Below are 20,663 nucleotides of genomic sequence, written 5' to 3'. Positions count from 1 at the left end.
AATGTTTTTAAAAATTGATTGTAATTTTTATTAAAGTAGTTATATTTATAATTATTTATAAATATGTAACAAAACATAATATTTTTAAGCTCTGAAACAAACATTTGAAAATATATATATATTTTTTAAGATTTATATCTGTGATATTATGCATTTTTAGTTTATCAAAAACTCGATACCAGAGACGTATTTTGAAATATGTTACGGGGTAAGGTATTTTAATGAGGCAGACACCCCCCTCAAAATAATCCTAGTTGCGCTACTGGTGATGGCCAACAGGTTCGAGTGCATAGGTATTATATTCACCTCAATAATAACTTATAAGCATGCTTTCTAACCAGGATTATCAGTTTTCCATCACATTCATAATAACAACATCCGTATCAAGTTTAGGGGTTACCCATATGCTTAAGATTTCATATTAACTACCATCCATCACAAAATATTTTTATACACGTGCCTACCAGATAATAGGATATCAATCTATACGTATCTATTCTAATCATTTATTCAAATTTAAATATAACTCTCCTTTTATTATATATCCTATGTTTATTACAACATATGTCGTTATAAAGGATTAAGTTAGAATTAAAAAAAAATCTATATTCATAGAATTTAAATATTTTAATCAAAATAAAAAAACATAAAATTTTAGATATGATATATACGTTTATCACGCTATTTTTCGATGATCAAGTTCAAAAATAACTAAAAATAGGATTTTGTATTTCATCAACAAGTTACGAAAAATATGCAGCATTAAGTTAATTGCCTTATGTTTATAGCGCATAACTAGCCATCTATCTTTGTAAAGATAAAGGAAGATTTTTACTCAGAATTTAATAGTTGGTGAAACGCGAAACTGAGCTAACTAGTTTTATCAAAAATGTTCTCATGTGGTAAATGTGAAAAAACTTTTTCTGTTAAAAGAAGTTTAGTTTATCAAATAAAACATGATGATGTGAGATTTCCATGTCATTTATGTAGTTCAACATTTTCAGATAAAAATGCACTTGTGTGTCACGTTCAAAAACAACACCGAGATTATTACAAATATTTCATTATTTTTAAAAGTATAATTTATTAAATCATAACGTACTTAAAATATAATAGATCTTACAAAGTATGGAATTGATTATAACATAGCGATAGGAAATCACGCAGATTCAGGAACTTTAATGTCATGCGGTATGTAGATATAATAATTAGGTTAATATATATTAAGTGTTAGATATAAAGTGTGTGTGTCACACGACCTAGTACTAGTGGGCTGATTAGGAAGCGACATGCAAGTACTAATAATGATAATTCAGTTAGGAATAGACGAACAAAACAAAATAGGGTTACATCGAATGATTTTCATCTAATAGGGTCATCATTAAAAAATATTTTATAGTTTAAAAAAAAAAATTGGATAACATTGATGGTTACCAATCATTTTTATTCCAAATAAAAAACGAGTTGATAGAAAAATTAAAAGAATGTTTAGTTAACTTTGGAGCTATAAAATTCAATTTAAAATTAGAAGCCACCTTTCACATACCAAATCAGGATAATACAAATGAAAATCATTCTTTTAAAACTAGCGCTGTGGAATTATTTAATGCTAGCAATATCGATGAGATAGTAAATATCAGATAATAAGATAGCAAATTATATAACGAACATGAAAATTATGCAGGCAAGGGGAGCAATTACTCGTTTAGAAATATTGATAGATTTTTCTAGGTGTTTACAAATATACTCAACTGTCTGCTAACTCATATATTGAATTGCCAAGGGATAAAAAAAATAAAAAGCCGTGATAAGATTTATTTTAATCAAATACCGTTAGAGTGTAAATATCAAGTAATTTATATTAAATTTAAAAAAAAAAAAGAAGAATTTAATAAGTTATAATTAATAAAATGATCAATAATACACGCACCTTCTTTACAAAAACACAAAACATAATATATTATGAACCATGGAGTAAACAAATAAATATTATATTATAGAATGGAATGGAATTATTTTGTCAACAATTTTATGAGACCACAACATATAAATCCTGGTGAATTCGATTAAAAATCGAAGAGCTTCTTAAAACAAATTTACCAATTGTTATGACGGCTGAAAAGATCATAAAACACTCCCTAAAACAAAATTTCGATTTATGTAAATTAGAATTCAGTGAGGTTAATTGTAAAGTGGCGGACCATAATCACAGTGTAGTGTACATACACGACCACAGGTGGCGGTATGGGCGGAGTGACCGATCAGCCAACTGATGCTCTGGGCGGCAACACTACACACGAAGGTTTGAGCAAGCATGCAGCATGATTAATAAATGCAGGTGAATGCACTCGTTAAAGCAAATGCGTTTATTGGCAACGTTAGTAATAAATAACTAGTTGTTAATAATGACATATGTAAATTTCTAAGAAATATAAAAACGAGTATAATTATTTTATTGCGCAGTATGAGGAAAACAACTTTTAAAAATATGAAGTGTNTATTATTATTTTATTGCGCAGTTTGAGGAAAACAACTTTTTAAAATACGAAGTGTATTAGTATAAAAGGTCAGTATTCGCATTAAATTTTGCATAATGCAAGTGTATACTACTGCACTTGGCACGTATCGTGACTACATTAACAAACAAAATACGGGGAAAAACGGTGGTTTGACGTGGTTAGGACACGATTTCTCGGGACCAGGTAATAAAGTTGCAAATGAAAAAAACGAATTTATTGCTGAAAGCCTGCCAACAAATGAAGTGGACTGGATAGCTTTAGAACACGACGTTCAATATCATAATGCAGGCACGGGTAACATTGAAGAAATAGGAAATTACGACCNTATTAGTATAAAAGGTCAGTATTCGCATTAAATTTTGCATAATGCAAGTGTATACTACTGCACTTGGCACGTATCGTGACTACATTAACAAACAAAATACGGGGAAAAACGGTGGTTTGACGTGGTTAGGACACGATTTCTCGGGACCAGGTAATAAAGTTGCAAATGAAAAAAACGAATTTATTGCTGAAAGCCTGCCAACAAACGAGATAGACTGGATAGCTTTAGAACACGACGTTCAATATCATAATGCAGGCACGGGTAACATTGAAGAAATAGGAAATTACGATCTGCAAGCAGCTAACAGGTCGTTGAACGTAAAAAATTCTAATTTCGGCGGTAAATACGCAACGGCTCTTGGCTTGTATGCAAAACATTTTTTGGAAAGGACTTGGCAAGGAATAACCGGAAATTCAAAAGCTCTATATCCTAATTCAGAAAAGCCTGCTCAACCTATAGATTGGTTTACCAACGCCAAAACAAGACGTAAAGGTAATAAATAACGATATTTTAAACGAAAAAGCTTTTTTCGAAAGTTTAAACTTTTTTTGAACTTTGAACTTTTTGGTCCAAAAATGCTCAAAAGTCATTGCTTTACGTATATTTAGGTATCCCGAGTGTTTTCTGTAAGTTTAAAGCAAAAAAAAATTTTTGTTGTAAAATCGACCGAAAAAACGTAGGTAGTATATACTAGTCGTATAGTACGTTGATTTTCATATTTTGCACTAAAATGTTTAAAAAATCGTATAAAATAGAGTTTTTAAGATACAGACTCGGTACGTCTACACGTGGAAGGTCTTGACAATAGCTTACTTTTAAAATAATAAAATATTAAACTTTGAACTTTTTTGAACTTTTACTCAAAACTTTGAGCTTTCTTAAAATTTTTTATTTTTTTTTGTAGAATTGCCATTGGAGTCACATGTGGAAGAGAATTCCGAAAGAACAATGTCCGGAGCAGAACGAAGTGCAGCAGGATCTGGCGACAAACGTACTACTGAACAAGCTGGTCTCGATACTGGAGGAACTTCAGAAAAAAAACCAAATTATGGAACGGCAGAAGCCCTCACTGCTAGTACGACTATTCCGGGTATCGGTCCTAACGCTGACGCTGGTAACGCTTCTGCTGTCGATATGTTACACATGGTTATACCTCGACCCATTGATGATACAAAAAATAAGTACTTGGTTTTTTCAAAAAATCATGAATTTTTATCGTATGGAATACAATGGAAGCCTATTAAACATACTGGCAACTCATTTTGGGGAACAACATCTCTAGCGGAAATTCCAGTGGACAGGTGTCATTTGTACCTAACATCGGACGAAATAAAAATATTACCACCGGGCAGTTACATTGATAAGGTAATGTGTAAAGTTATTTTGCGGGGCGCTCGAACGGCTTATGAAACGGCTACAACACAATCAGAATTGGCCACATTAAATCAAAATAAATGGGGAGTTTACGCTGTTGGATTGAACAAAAAAGTTCCAGGAGTGACAAAAAAGTACACTACAGTGGCTTCTAATTCTATGGAACCACAGGATGTTAAAGATTCAGCACCCGATTCGTACTCGAAACAGCACGATGCTTGGTATTCCAGTACGAGTAAACCTCAGGACACACTACCTTGTAGTTTCATGAATTTGCCAACTGTTTTACAAAATTATTTTACATTGTATACGGATACGGGCGCACAAAGTGGGTATCAGTGGCCCCGATTAAACAGACACATAAATAAATTTGACGCAAATGCTGCTGTTGGCACCGTTATAGTCAATTACGAATATAGTCCCAAAATTGGTCTTTTGAGACGACCGTTAAACAGTTATCAAACTTACTATTGGCCAGACACCAGTAATAGTAATTATTTTCAATGTGAACAAGCTATTTTTGCCCGAGCGGGTCGGCTGTTTTGAAAATTAAAAGAGATAAATATAGTTCCACTAATATAAATAGTAAAACAATGGACATCTCGTCGGTGAATGAAAACTCGAAAAGTTGGACTTATGTTGATTCGAGTCGTCATATATCGTTAATAGACTTGTCGCATGTACTAGTGGAAAAAAATAAAAACTATACACCGTCGGAAGCACAGCCTTCCTTGCATGTCGGTGTGTATCCCGTTCCCAAAATTACGGCCAAAGATAATAATATTGTACCTACAAAATTTTTAGACATTGAAGCTTATTATACAGTCGAAACAACGTGTATAGTAAAGTTTGGTTACCCTACGGTCATGGCTCGTTTTAAAGATTGCAATGTGAACATAGAAAAAGAGCTGTTTACAATGGCGGTAACCGCTGGAGTGGCCGAAGCCGATGGCAATTACTCTACATGTTACGGTAAACACTCTCTGAAATCAATCGACGCGGAAAACTAATTGCGGCGGCCGTTTTCAACACAGTTAGAGAAAATTTGGCCGCCAAAAAAAAATTATTGGCTTCTACAAGTACAACTGCATCACCTATATCTTCTACTACTACTACTACTATACCACCTATTGCTACTACACTGAAACCTACGTCGACAACCAGTCCGACAGCCGCTGCAAAAAGTGCCGATGAGACATTACCTCCAGTTCCGGATTATATGGTAATGAGAGAACGGTTTTATTTTGATGGATACAATGCCCTTCACTTTGGTGGCATTTTAACGGACAATCAATGGAAAAGTCAAAGATTAGAAAAAGACGAGAGGAAAGCAACTCAAAATGAGGTCAATAAAATACATGCGATATATTCTCCGGGTGTACAGAGCGGCGATCAATTGGCCGATAAATATAACTATATAAATAAAAAAGGAAAATATAATCCTTTGTATAATCTATTGAAAAATAAAAAGCCATAATTACTATAAAAAATTTGTTTTTATTTACACTGATTTACAATATTAATAATATAGGTATTCATAATATTTTAAATTTTTCTAACAATAAGTAAAACATCTTTGGATTTAATTTGCCTTTGTATTTTTTAAGAAATGGTGCGGCCTTCCATTCATACTGACAAATTCGACTTTCAAAGGCCGAATCAGAAAACAACGGTATAAAATGATTAGTTAATATGATTATTGGAGGACCCTGTATATCTTGATCTCCCAAATACTTTACTCGAATATATTCTTATTATTTATATTTGTAGTACATAAGTAAAACTAGAAATTTCACTTCATTATACTATGAATAAATATTACTATTTATTATTATATATGTATGTCATATACTTTTATATATATTTTGCACATTTTACATTTATAGACTAAAAAAAAGAAAACAAAAATTGACATATCCACCATCACCAGCACCGTTAAGATTAAAAAAAATTCCCCCAACTCCGACACACAAAGTAATAATGAATAGAAATATGGTCATAGAAAAGAGGAAAATACAGCATCTTGGTTTTTAATAGGGCGGGTACCTAGTCTGCGACTACCAATAGCATGTGACATCTTATTTCACCAATCAGGCATGTTTTATATAGCCATAAGAGCAATTGATGATTATGGGAGAAGTACTCCATTTGCACTTAGTCTAACTGTTATAAATTTAAAATGATAATTAATTGTAGAAAATATCAGCATAATATTTTAGAAAAATATTTTAAATATTAATAAACCAATAAACTTGTATTCATTTAGTGAGTTAATTATTAATCCATAAGACAGAGGAACATTATAAATATTGTAGTAATTAGATGAGGAAGTATTGAATTACGTCGATTTTAGTATAATAAAGCTTTACAATAGTAGTAAGCAATTTTTGAACTCTTAAGCAATATAATAATTCCATATAAAAGGGAAATGCAGGGTAAGCAAATTAATAATGGTGGGAAAAAGAATATAAAAGGGAAACATGAAAAGTATAGGGAGACGATACTGGGCGAGACGGGACTGGACGTTTTGTCGAAGAAACGTGGAGTTACGAGTTAGGTCGTTGGTGTAAGAATAACTTTATATTTTTGTAAGATTTAATTAATTTTTGTGTTAAATTTTTATATTATATTTGTCTTTGTGTTTAATACGTTTCTTAAATAAAATAACTATTTAAAAATCTGGGCTTAGCGCAAATATTTTATATTCACCGTGTTCTTAAAATTTGTGTGTAAAAAAGTAGTTGTGCTGGTGGCTGACAAGGAGCCACCCTTCAGTCTGCTACTTTTGAGCTAGACTGTGCTGACGGATCTAAACTCTACCCCTTTAGTAGTCCACTAATTAGAGAGATTGGGGCTGATCAGTTTATAATAATAATTGTAATATCACAATTTTTTTGATAAGTTATTTCAACATATTTTAATATTTTTAACTTTATTGTATAAATAATTATAATCGTAGTAGTTTATACTAAAAATTAGTATTTAGTATTTAGACTAAATTTTTTTTTGAATTCTAATAATACTACAATCATAAATAATTTTTTTTTTAACATTATAATTATATAAATTTTATTTTAAACATATCTTCAAACTTCAATCAATTTTTCAATCAAGATTACTTCAATATAATCTCATATTTTGTGTAATTTTTATTAGAATTACAAATAGACCATTAAAATGCACTACTCACACAATATGATCAACTTTTACATGAAAATGCTACAATCAATATCACCTAATGAATTTAAAATATTTGACTCAGTATTTTTATTGAAAAATATCAGTGCCAAAACATTAAATATTACAAATCCAGATAAATTAACAACACTAAAATTATTATATTTCCATTTCATTTAAATAATTATTGGTTACTAACAATTGTTAATATAAAATATAATAAAATCATTAATTATGATACATCCAATAAATATCAAGAACAATTTAACTTTTCAATAAAAAAACATGTTACTGAATGGACTCAACTCTGTCGACTCTCATATCAAATACATAATTTTATAAAATATTGATAGTTTGATGAAATCATTACCCTAGCACATCTAGCGGTTGAAATTATTGATAAAACAATAGTTTATGACGTGTCACTAGGGATTGGTTCTCATAATCTATCTGGTTCTATACATTTTTATTTAAAAATATAATAGAACATATATGTTCTGATACCAAGTGTAGAAAGGAATTTAAGTGAAGTAATATTTCGAGTTTAACAACTTTTATAAGATTATAAAATAAAAAGTCTTCTTATTATATTTTTTTTACAACTAACGATCAAGCTAGCTAGCTGGACACAAGGTAAGAGATTATATTTTTAAGTATGTCATGAAAATTAAAAATAGACTTAAGATAAATCAAGAATAACGTTTATCGAGGGAATAATAGAATTGCTAAAGGTGGATAATAATTATCGGTATAACAAGCGTTTAAAAAAATCAGTGTGCTCGTGATTGTTTTTTGATTTTACACAGTACTCAATTTTTTTTCGCATCAATTGAATTATGACTTCACCTCAAAAGGATTGTTCACAAGGATTACCTGTTGAAGAAAATCTCGACATTTTTACGCAAAACAACAACAACGGATTTGATCACCAGGACAACAGCAACGATTCTATAATTATTCTATAATTTTTAACTTTATTGTATAAATAATTATAATCATAGAAGTTTATACATCTACATAAAGAAAATAATTCAGCCATTAAGGCTTGGCGTCCAACAATTGGACAGTAGCATTTTACGTGAACACAAACTGTTTCCCATTCATATAGCATGACCAATAAATATTAAGAGTCGTAAAATCCTCCTCCATAATCGTTGCACATCCCATTGTAGAATATTACTCAGGTGTGCCTCATCCGAATGTAATTTTCCTTCAATTTACATTTTACGACAAACCATGTGTGGTAGTAGTATCTTAACAAAGAATTCATGATTATATACCGTATGCTTTATTTTCACCTTGTAGCTAAACGTACTTCAACAATCCGTTAACCATAACATCTATATTATATTATTATTCCTTCATCTTTTTTTTATGAAAAAAATATAAATATCACATATATTCGATTATTTAATTCTTTCATCTCTCTCTTCCTCTTTTATTTTTATGACAGAGGCATCTTATTATTATACCGTCCCAGGACTTGCTTTCAATGCAATGCTACTTCATACAGGAATAAAGCTCAAACTCTTATCTGACTATGAAAAACAAATTTTTACTTCAAGGGGCATTAGAGGTGGTTTAACGGCATCTGTATTGAAATATGCTAAGGCGAATAACACAAAAGCGAAGGATTATGATGCTGCTAAACCCAGGTCTGAAATTATTTATTTAGATGTAAATAATCTATACGGATATGCTATGTCACAATTTTTGCCATAAGGTGGGTTTAAATGGATCGAACAAGACCAAGAATCTCTATTGGAATAAGTTCGCGAGATGACTGATGATTCACCCATATGGCTCGCTTTAGAAGTGACTATTGCATAGCCTAAAGAACTTCATGGCATCCATGATGAAATGCCGTTCCCTCCAAAGACCAAATGCCCCCCTAATTTGAGAAATAAAAAATTACTTACGACTTTAGAAAGAAAAGAAAACTATGTTGTACATTATTTAAATTTAAAGCAAGCCATGGCAAATGGTCTTATAGTTAAAAAGGTAACATTTAAAAATTAAAATAGTATTTATATTTAAATAATAACAATGATAATAATTACAAGTGCATAAAGTGTTAGAATTCAATCAGTCCCTTTGGCTTAATAAATATATTAAATTTAATGCAGTAATTGAGTAATGCTCAAAATTATTTCGAAAAAGATTTTTTTGGTTAATTTTGTTTTTGGTGAATACGAAAATAATATTATAGCTAATTAATAAATTATATTAATATTATATATTTTTTTTTTATTAAGACAATTGTATGGAACGTGTGGAATTCAGAAAAAAAATGCAGCTTGTAAGCGATCCAAAACGTGCTGCTAAATTAATTAAAAAACATACTTTTAATCATTGTGTATCAAATAAAGAAAACCTATCTATATTTGTTATGGACAATAAAATTATTGAATTCACAAAACCCGTGTACATAGGATTCTGTATCTTGGAAAGTTCAAAAACTTTGGTGTACGACTTCCATTATAATTTCATGAAAAACATTTCAAAGCTCGACTAATGCTTATGTATGGTGATACATGTAATAAATAATAATAATAATAATATTAATCATAATAATTGTCTAAAATGTGATCATTTATGATTCAGATTCTTTAGTGTACTACAGGGTACGTTCCATAAGTAATGCGTCGCATTTTTTTCTGAAGCGACTATTCGTCCGATCGACTCGCTCTAAGCGGGAGTCGATGGAGGGGGAAGTTAGCTACGCATCGCCGCCAAGAGCAGTTCGCTCTGTGACCTTGGAGCTGTAGGACGTGCGTTTTAGTGACGCTCTGCGCGAGCACCTCGTCGTGGTTACGATGGAGAAAAGTTTAGAACAAAGATACGCGATAAAGTTTTGTGTGAAACTGAAGAAGACGCCGCTCGAGACTTACGGAATGCTTGCGGAGGCTTACGGGGATGCTTGCCTGTCAAGATCGCAGTCGAACCGGTGGCACAAGAAGTTTACAGAAGGTCGGGAAGAGGTCGCCGACGAACACCGCGAAGGACGCCCGTCATCGACGCGCTGTGACGAAAATGCCGCTCGTGTGCGAAAATGACTGAACACTGATTTTCAAATGCGCAAGGTTTGCGCGAAACTCGTACCGAAGATTTTGACTGACGATCAGAAGCAAAATCGTGTGCTGTTGTGTCAAGAACTCAACGATCTCACTGATGCTGATCCCAGTTTTCTCGATAACGTCATCACGGGAGACGAAACTTGGGTTTTCGAATATGATCCTGAGACCAAGCGCCTAAGTTCGGAGTGGCACACCGACGAGTCGCCGCGTCCGAAAGGAGATCAGCAAGAACTGGCGGCTGCATCACGACTACGCGCCTTCACACACCTCGTTCGTTGTCACCAGCTACCTGGCCAGGATCGGTGTCGCAACGGTGCCCCAGCCTCCTTACAATCCCGACCTGGCCCCCTGTGACTTTTTTTTATTCCCCCGAATGAAAAGAGACTTGAAAGGAACCCGTTTTTCAACGATAGAGGACGTCCAATCTACCACGACGAGGGTTCTTGACAGCATCCCGGTTGAGGAGTGGCAGGGCGCGTACGCTGCATGGAAATCTCGCTGGATTAAGTGTATTAATGCTGAAGGACAGTACTTTGAAGAATATTAAGTAATTGTACCATTTCGTTCAATAAATTTCTTTAAAAAAAATGCGACGCATTACTTATGGAACGTATTCTGTATGTACTCACTAAATATTTTTATGCAAAAGTCAAAGAGAACCCAGAGTTATTGAAACATTTCGATACATCTTCCCTACCGCCAGACCATTTTTGTTTTTCAAATTTACGTAAAAAAGTACCAGGTTCATGGTCTGATGAGTGTGGTGGAAAAAGCTTGTTAGAATTCATAAGCCTTCCACCGAAAGCCTATGATTATGATGTTGAGGGAATGGAAAAGATTAAGACAAAAGGTATACGGGGTCATGTAGTTAAAACCCATTTAACCGTGGACGACTTAAAGCAATGTTTGTTTGCTGTTGAAGAAATCGTTACAACCGAAAAAATAAACAAAGCTAAGGGTCATTTCACACTAGACGGTTTCGTCCGTACGAATTTTAATCGTACGGATCTTAAATGGTAGTGGACATATGAAAGTAATTGCGGCTTACACACTAAACGATGGACGAATTTCTTCCGTACAGTCGCCGTGATACAACCGTGTCATCGACTGAATGTGACGGCGCCGTGCTGTCTCCGTCTTATCAGTAGTCTACGTGACTAAACGAGTGTTTTCACACTACACGGACTTTAATCGTCTACCGTCCTTTGTCAAAACAACTATAAATCAAGTCGCTTCAAAATCAACGTATAAATAATGGATATTGACACAGAAATTTTAATCTCTGCGGTGGAAAGCAGACCCATCTTATGTGATAAATCTCAAGATCTTTATAAAGATAGAAATGGCACAAAAAACGCTTGGGAAGAAGTGTATCTTGAAATAAAATAAAATTTCGAAAACTTACCAAACAACGAAAAAAACGAATTTGGTGAGTTTGTTTATTTAAAGGAATGTCCATACAAATCTGAAGACGTTAATCAGTGATTTGGACAATATTATGTAGTATTAATGATATTTAATAAGGTGAAAGAAAGTAGGGACATAGCTGAACGGACAAGAGGATCATGACAAAGAAAAATCACTGAGGGACTGGATAGAACGCTGATGCATAGAACCCAGGAGGATGTAAAACTCGACCTAATATATGAAGCCGTTACGGAACTAAGGAGACTGGCAGCGAATGAGAACTTTGCGAAAAACATAATTTTCAGTGACAAGGCCCATTTTTACCTCGGTGGGTTCGTTAATAAGCAGAACTGTAGGATTTTGGGGACTGAAAACCCACGTGTAATCCACTAACACGAAATACACCCACTGAGAACAACTGTATGGTATAATTTTCTGGCTGGTGGAGTGATAGGCCAGTTTTTTTTTTTTTGATAACGAAGAAGTTGCAGTGACAGTAAACGGAAAGCGTTATCGTTACATGTTAACAAACTGTTTATCGTCTTGTAGCGTTACGCTACAGCTTTAGTACTCTTTGTCAGTTGCAAGAAAGTCCGCTGGACAGCGCTGTTTTACAACTTTTATTCAAAAGAATATAAATTAATGTATTTTTTTATTTTTTATTATATTTATCGTAATGTTGGTAAATTATTTTATGTTACATATCAGTCTTAACGGGAACTCGAAAATGAAATAGGAAATTAGAATACGCATTTATTCATTGGAGGGTATTGGGAAATAAATTATCAGTGGGCGATCGTTCTACACTATTCAAGTGGTGACGGGTAGTATAAAGTACACCGTCACTACTTGTACAATTATTCTAATAATTCTAATAATTCTTCTATTAGTTTTGTTCTATATGTTAATTAGTAACTGCGTTTTACTAGTGATTGCAATATTAATTGCCGACTAGTTTTCATCCATCATATACCCTTCAAATGGTAACAAGGGAATTAGCCTTATATGCCATTCCAAATGTGGAACTTGAAATGAGAACTCATTACAAGAACACTTTCATTAGAAAGCTTAATGGAGATTACAGGCATGCTGTTTGGAACAGTAAATTATAGGATAGAAGTATAACGAAAAACACATACACAGAAACTACTTATTGGAATAAATTAATTTATTTCATTTTAACAACACTAGAACCAACAATAAGGAGTAATCTTCGTTCTCATAATATGTATGATTTGAAATACAATCCAGAAAACTATCCAATCAATATAGAGGATAATAAAGAGTAGGACGAAGATGAACAATATCCAGTGTTAGTGGAATAATATGAAGGCATAATAAATAGGTATGATTTGTTAATCTCGTCCAGTCATTTCTTATACCAATATTTTCCTTTCAGCACAAAAGTTTCCGTTAATTGTAAATAATATAAAGAATATTTTGATGGAAACAAAAAATATACATGACATCAATGAATATATAAATGATGAAAAAGAGTGGTAGATTATAACTTATTAATTATAATTTTTTTTTTACTTAAATAATAATTTCTTTTATTACTAACCCATATTGTTATTGAATTATAGCATTTACTGTATTACAATTTTAATATTTATATCATCATTTATAATTTTGTTAAATTATAAGAATTAAAATTGCACTTAAGTTTATTATGAATGAATATTGCTCATTATTATTATATATGTATATTATATTTTATATATTTTGCACATCTCAAATTTTTTAGAATAAGAATATTAAAAATAGAACATTTTATGATTTAGTAAAACATTATTGTTGTAAAGATAATTTTTGTATTTTATTTTTTTTTACATATTATAAGTTCAATATGTTTTTACATATTGTAAATATGTACATGACTATAACAAATAGAAAACAAACAAAAAAATTTGTTCTTAGATTAAAGGTACCTCTAAAATTACCACAAATTCAACAATTGCCTTATAATGTATAATAATTAATAATAAAATAATTGTTAATGTATCAATTTATTTAAGATACATCGATCAAATGACTTTTTCATAGCAAATATAAAAACTCGTACATGCGACATATCTTTCTGAAAATGTTAGCATAGTACAGCCAGTTTCTTTTTACATTTGCAAACTTATAGCGCGTACTAGTGATATAACTGTCTTGATATATTAAACTATATACAGCCCGCTATTTTATATTATAAGATTAAAGTCATCATTTGTTTTGAAAGTGTCACATATATTATAACAAACGTTCATATATCAATATGACTCTTTACAGGCAGTTCTCAAAATCAAATTCATATATATATATATATACATACAGAATGTGCAGTAAGTAAGGAAACAGTTGTTCAAACAATGAAAACAATAGAAACCCGTTTCCTTACTTCCTGGACACTATATACAATATTATATATTTATGTATATATAAGTTATGATAAAAAAAGAGGTATCATTAATTAAAGAACCAACTTTTTGTTTTAAGTTCTTAATATAAATAATATATATAATAATATTAATATAAATAAGTCAAATAATTTTATCAATAAATTAATATTACTGCTTATAACTTTTTTTTATCTCAGATATCAAATCTCGTAAATAATAATTTGTGTATTTAATATTTTTTGTAGGGGATAGAAAGTCTTAAGTAGTTTAAACTGAATTGAAGTATATTTAAAAAAATGAAATATAGTTAGTTATATAAGCGCAACTAGAAGCTATGTGATTATAATAGATATTTAGCACTTATAATTTTATTTTATTTATATTTTTATAATAATGATTTTTCTAATAAACCACATTATCATGGGAGATGATAAATATAAAACACCAATACACTGAAACGTTTCTACTCTTTTAAGTTTGTTTTTATTAACTTAAATTTATCAATAATACGAAAACACAACGCAAATTGCGTTAAATAATCAATTTATTTTGTTTTATTTAAAAAAAGATGAATATATACTAAACAGCTACCATCAGTCTTACTTTAGGAACTACTTAATTTAAGGTGAAGGTAGAAGTATAATCATTTGTATCACGATTGGTAACGTGTTGTTGCAAACACCGTTGAAAATTCTATACATTAAATATGAAGATATAGAGTAAAAAATAAAGACACTTACCCGGTGAAGCGGTGTATGCACGTAAACTAGTTGACAATTAATATTAGTATGATGATTCAAACGGTTATTTAACATTAAGAAGAACATGAATAAATGTATTAAGCAGTGAAGGTGTACTTTATACCACCCGCCACCACCTGAGTAGTGTAGACCAATCGCCCACTGATTATTTATTTTTTAATATTTTCTAATGAATAAATTTGTATTTTAATATCTTATTTAATTTGCGAGTTCCCGATTGGACTGATATGTAACATAAAAGGGTTTACTAGCATTATCAATATAATTAAATAAAAAATACATTATATTATATTCTTTTAAATAAAAATTATCAAACAGCGCTGTCCAGCGGACTATCTAGCAACTGACAAACGGTACTAAAGCTGTAGCGTAACGCTACAACACGTATGAAACATTAACTCAAATTAGTAGAATAATAATTGCGCATAGGTCTCTTCAAGTTTAATGGACTAGCCAATGAGAAGCATTGTGCAATTAAAATATAAAACATTAATTCTCCCCCTCATAGAACAGGCCTATAAAAGAGCGATTTCTAGCTCATTTGCCACCTTATTTTTAATTTTTTTTTTTTATAAAAATCTAGTCATGAAGCGTCTCTGCACCAGACTGTTTCGCGATTGTGCTCTCTCTGACTTAGAATCTTTTTCGCACTTGGTATTTTTTATCTCACTCTTTCATAGTAATGTAAAAAAAAAAAACAACTTTATATTTTATTCTTTTTAGTTTTAAATACTTAAGAATTATTAATGCAGTTAATTTTTTTAATTTTATATTCTATGAATTGTTTTAATTAAAATTTTTTTTTTAATTCTTTAATTGGAGTATCTATATACGAGGGTGAATCAAATATTAACGGGACTTTTCTTTTTAACGCTTCTGAGGTGAAGTGAGCAACGTGACATCGTGATATATGTTGAGTGGGAATGTGAAGTGGAGGGTAGTAAGTTGGTTTGACTCGTCCGAACAGATCGGCCGTCAGTAGCATCATGTCTGAGCAAGAAGTTCACACGTCTGTTGAGCAACGTATCATTATTAAGTTCTTGTCGCGGGAGGGCGTAAAACCTGCTGAAATTTTGCGAAGATTGACCAAACAGTTCGCTGAAAAAACACTTTCAAGGACCCGAGTTTACGACTGGCACAAACAATTTTCCGGTGGCCGAAAGTCAGTGCAAAATGAGACCCATGCACGCCGACCACGAACAAGCATCACTGAGAAGAACATTGATGCGATCCGTGAGTTGATTGAAGAAGACCGCCGCCTTACAATATCGGAAATTGCTGCACATGTCGGAATATCGTTTGGGAGTGCCCAATCCATCATTTCAGATGATTTGGAGTATCGGAAAGTGTCGGCAAGGTGGGTTCCTCGCATCTTGACGGAAGATCAAAAAGCAAACCGTTTTGCAGTGTGTGAGAGACTTCTGGCACGATATCGAACTGAGGGTGATGATTTTTTGAGACACATTGTCACCTGTGATGAGACGTGGGTGCACCATTATACCCCAGAGTCTAAGCAGGCAAGCATGGAGTGGCGAAAACCTGGAGAAGCAGCACCACGGAAAGCCAAGACTCGTCTTTCTGCCGGTAAAGTTCTTGCGACGATTTTTTGGGATTGCAGAGGCATACTGCTCATCGATTTTCTCCATGAACGGCGTACAATTAATGCTGCGTACTACTGCCAATTGCTCGATAAAGTGAAACTAGCCTATCGACAAAAAAGGCGAGACATGCCTATACGAAGTGCAATTTTGCTCCATGACAACGCTCGGCCCCACACAGCTGCATTAACCCGAGAAAAATTAGAAGAAATTCATTGGGCAACATTGGAACATCCGCCTTACAGTCCTGATCTGTCTCCGTGTGACTACCACATGTTTGGACCACTTAAAGAAGAACTGGGAGGTCACCGCTTTGACGACGACGAAGGTGTAGAAACGTTCGTGCGCAATTGGTTACAGACGCGACCAGTTTCATTCTTTGATGACGGAATCAAAAAGCTTCCAATTCGATGGGAAAAATGTGTAAATAGAAAAGGAGTTTATATAGAAAAATAAAGTATGTTCATAATTTTTGTTACTGTACTTACAAAATTTCTAAAAATCAAGTCCCGTTAATATTTGATTCACCCTCGTAATAAATGCATTTCGAAAATCTAGTGGTTGAAATTATTGGTAAAACAATAGTTTATGACGTGTCACTAGGGATTTGTTCTCATAATCTATCTGATTCTATAAATTTTTATTTAAAAATATAAAAGAACATATATGTTCTAAAATGCAGGAGCATCCGTTTTCAATATAATCTGACTTTTAGATTTTACTCGTAAAATCCGATAGAAAAATTGGGCATAACACAAATGTTATTCACGAACATATGACTATGAGTTATGGATTTTTAGTGAAAGCGGCCGACAGTGTTCCAACAGAACTTCTTTAGCGTTTTAATATTCAAACTAAACCTAAAATATATAGAAGTGATAAAAACAGTAAACCTGGGGATATTATTACGCGTTATGTTAATGATATTAGTAACGAAGCATTAAAAATCGAAGAGCTTCTTAAAACAAATTTACCAATTGTTATGACGGCTGAAAAGATCATAAAACACTCCCTAAAACAAAATTTCGATTTATGTAAATTAGAATTCAGTGAGGTTAATTGTAAAGTGGCGGACCATAATCACTTGAATGGTAAATGTGTAACAATTGTAATCTTAAAATGAAATCACCAACATTTGTTCCGTGTTATTTATATAATATGAGCAACTATGATGCTCATTTTATTGTAACACAATTAGGATTAACTAAAAATAGAATATCATTAATACCATCAAGTGAAGAAAAATATATTCATTTTTCGAAGTATGTGTCTAATAAATTCAGTATATTGTACAATATTTTAAAAACAAACCCATCAAATGGTAATAAGGGAATTAGCCTTATATGCCATTCCAAATGTGGAACTTGAAATGAGAACTCATTACAAGAACACTTTCATTAGAAAGCTAAATGGAGATTACAGGCACGCTGTTTGGAACAGTAGATTATGGGATAGAAGTATAACGAAAAACACATACACAGAAACTACTTATTGGAAAAAATTAATCTACTGCATCTTAACATATATGGAGCCAACAGTAAGAAGTAATCTTCATTCCCTTGACATGTTCGATTTAGAATACAATCCAGAAGACTATCCCATCATTGATGAGGATGATTGGGAGACCAATTATGACGATGAACAATATTCAGCAGCAGTGGAACAGTATGGAAATATTATAGAAAAGTACAATTTATTGATTTCAGTCAATAATATTTCCTATCAATATTTTCATTTCGAAGCAAAAATGTTTCCGTTGGTCTTACAGAACATAAGGAGCATTATGATGACAACGCCAAACATAAATCACGTCGATGAAAATATAAACACTGAACAAGAACAATGGTAGATCTACCTTCTTAATCATAAAATTTTTTACTTATATAATATATTATTTAATTACTAACCCATATTGTATGATTTTATGATTTTATTGTTTGATTTTAAAGAATATAAAGAACATTATGATGTAATGGTCATGTAATGTTGATCAATATTTTACAAACAAACTCATTTTTTTAGATATAAGTAATAATAATATATCATAATCAATATTATATTTAATTTTTACTTTATAAATCCCTTAACATTATTATTAACTTTAGATTTACTTTAATCAAACATTTTAGAGTGTAAATCTCTAGTCTCTTATTTTATTAATCAAATATTAATTTTTATGTTAAATTTAACAAGAATGGAATGGAATAGAGTGGAACTATTTTGTCAACAATTTTATGAGACCACAACATATAAATCCTGGTGGAGAAAGGAAATATTGATCATGAAATGTGACAAAAGAAACTTGGGACGTACATGTCGTAACTGTACACTCAGAATTCATCATTGGGATAATTATCACCTCACCAATAACGAGATGGAATGGTCGTATTATATTGTACACTATTTTAAAAACAAACCCATCAAATGGTTAACAAGGGAATTAGCCTTATATGCCATTCCAAATTCCACATTCATTGGAAGGCTAAATGGAGATTACAGGCACGCTGTTTGGAACAGTAGATTATGGGATAGAAGTATAACGAAAAACACATACACAGAAACTACTTATTGGAAAAAATTAATCTACTGCATCTTTAGAATACAATCCAGAAGACTATCCCATCATTGAGGAGGATGATTGGGAGACCAATTATGATGATGAACAATATTCAGCAGCAGTGGAACAGTATGGAAATATTATAGAAAAGTACAATTTATTGGTTTCAGTCAATAATATTTCCTATCAATATTTTCCTTTCGAAGCAAAAATGTTTCCGTTAAATTTTAATAATATAACGAACATTATGGTGGAATCGGAAAATGGATGTCACGGCTATAAGGATAATTAATTGTAGAAAATATCAGCATAATATTTTAGAAAAATATTTTAAATATTAATAAACCAATAAACTTGTATTCATTTAGTGAGTTAATTATTAATCCATAAGACAGAGGAACATTATAAATATTGTAGTAATTAGATGAGGAAGTATTGAATTACGTCGATTTTAGTATAATAAAGCTTTACAATAGTAGTAAGCAATTTTTGAACTCTTAAGCAATATAATAATTCCATATAAAAGGGAAATGCAGGGTAAGCAAATTAATAATGGTGGGAAAAAGAATATAAAAGGGAAACATGAAAAGTATAGGGAGACGATACTGGGCGAGACGGGACTGGACGTTTTGTCGAAGAAACGTGGAGTTACGAGTTAGGTCGTTGGTGTAAGAATAACTTTATATTTTTGTAAGATTTAATTAATTTTTGTGTTAAATTTTTATATTATATTTGTCTTTGTGTTTAATACGTTTCTTAAATAAAATAACTATTTAAAAATCTGGGCTTAGCGCAAATATTTTATATTCACCGTGTTCTTAAAATTTGTGTGTAAAAAAGTAGTTGTGCTGGTGGCTGACAAGGAGCCACCCTTCAGTCTGCTACTTTTGAGCTAGACTGTGCTGACGGATCTAAACTCTACCCCTTTAGTAGTCCACTAATTAGAGAGATTGGGGCTGATCAGTTTATAATAATAATTGTAATATCACAATTTTTTTGATAAGTTATTTCAACATATTTTAATATTTTTAACTTTATTGTATAAATAATTATAATCGTAGTAGTTTATACTAAAAATTAGTATTTAGTATTTAGACTAAATTTTTTTTTGAATTCTAATAATACTACAATCATAAATAATTTTTTTTTTAACATTATAATTATATAAATTTTATTTTAAACATATCTTCAAACTTCAATCAATTTTTCAATCAAGATTACTTCAATATAATCTCATATTTTGTGTAATTTTTATTAGAATTACAAATAGACCATTAAAATGCACTACTCACACAATATGATCAACTTTTACATGAAAATGCTACAATCAATATCACCTAATGAATTTAAAATATTTGACTCAGTATTTTTATTGAAAAATATCAGTGCCAAAACATTAAATATTACAAATCCAGATAAATTAACAACACTAAAATTATTATATTTCCATTTCATTTAAATAATTATTGGTTACTAACAAT

At 31.5% G+C, this 20,663-nt stretch overlaps 2 protein-coding genes across 2 annotated transcripts; both read left to right on the top strand.

Moving 5' to 3' along the window:
* Positions 1-2,885: 2,885 nt before the first annotated feature.
* Positions 2,886-4,764, top strand: LOC126898153 (uncharacterized). Its single transcript, XM_050672099.1, has 2 exons — positions 2,886-3,336; positions 3,749-4,764. The coding sequence occupies exons 1-2, from the start codon at positions 2,886-2,888 to the stop codon at positions 4,762-4,764; spliced, it is 1,467 nt and encodes a 488-aa protein (XP_050528056.1).
* Positions 4,765-18,771: 14,007 nt separating this feature from the next.
* Positions 18,772-19,474, top strand: LOC126898152 (uncharacterized). Its single transcript, XM_050672098.1, has 2 exons — positions 18,772-19,159; positions 19,224-19,474. The coding sequence occupies exons 1-2, from the start codon at positions 18,802-18,804 to the stop codon at positions 19,472-19,474; spliced, it is 609 nt and encodes a 202-aa protein (XP_050528055.1). The 5' UTR covers positions 18,772-18,801.
* Positions 19,475-20,663: the final 1,189 nt, after the last annotated feature.

Source organism: Daktulosphaira vitifoliae, unplaced genomic scaffold (assembly GCF_025091365.1).
Source record: "Daktulosphaira vitifoliae isolate Bord-2020 unplaced genomic scaffold, ASM2509136v1 Scaffold_2, whole genome shotgun sequence".
In the NCBI taxonomy this organism is placed as follows: Eukaryota; Metazoa; Arthropoda; class Insecta; order Hemiptera; family Phylloxeridae; genus Daktulosphaira; species Daktulosphaira vitifoliae.
Note: the sequence above shows the minus strand (reverse complement) of the source record. Positions and strands in the feature narration are given on the sequence as shown.

Bases quoted from the DNA above. Each gene is read 5' to 3' on its own strand.
- LOC126898153 (XM_050672099.1), top strand. From the start codon at position 2,886: ATGCAAGTGTATACTACTGCACTTGGCACGTATCGTGACTACATTAAC. The intron at 3,337-3,748 runs GTAATAAATAAC...TTTTTTTTGTAG, and splicing joins CGCCAAAACAAGACGTAAAG to AATTGCCATTGGAGTCACAT.
- LOC126898152 (XM_050672098.1), top strand. From the start codon at position 18,802: ATGTTAAATTTAACAAGAATGGAATGGAATAGAGTGGAACTATTTTGT. The intron at 19,160-19,223 runs GTATAACGAAAA...CTGCATCTTTAG, and splicing joins CAGTAGATTATGGGATAGAA to AATACAATCCAGAAGACTAT.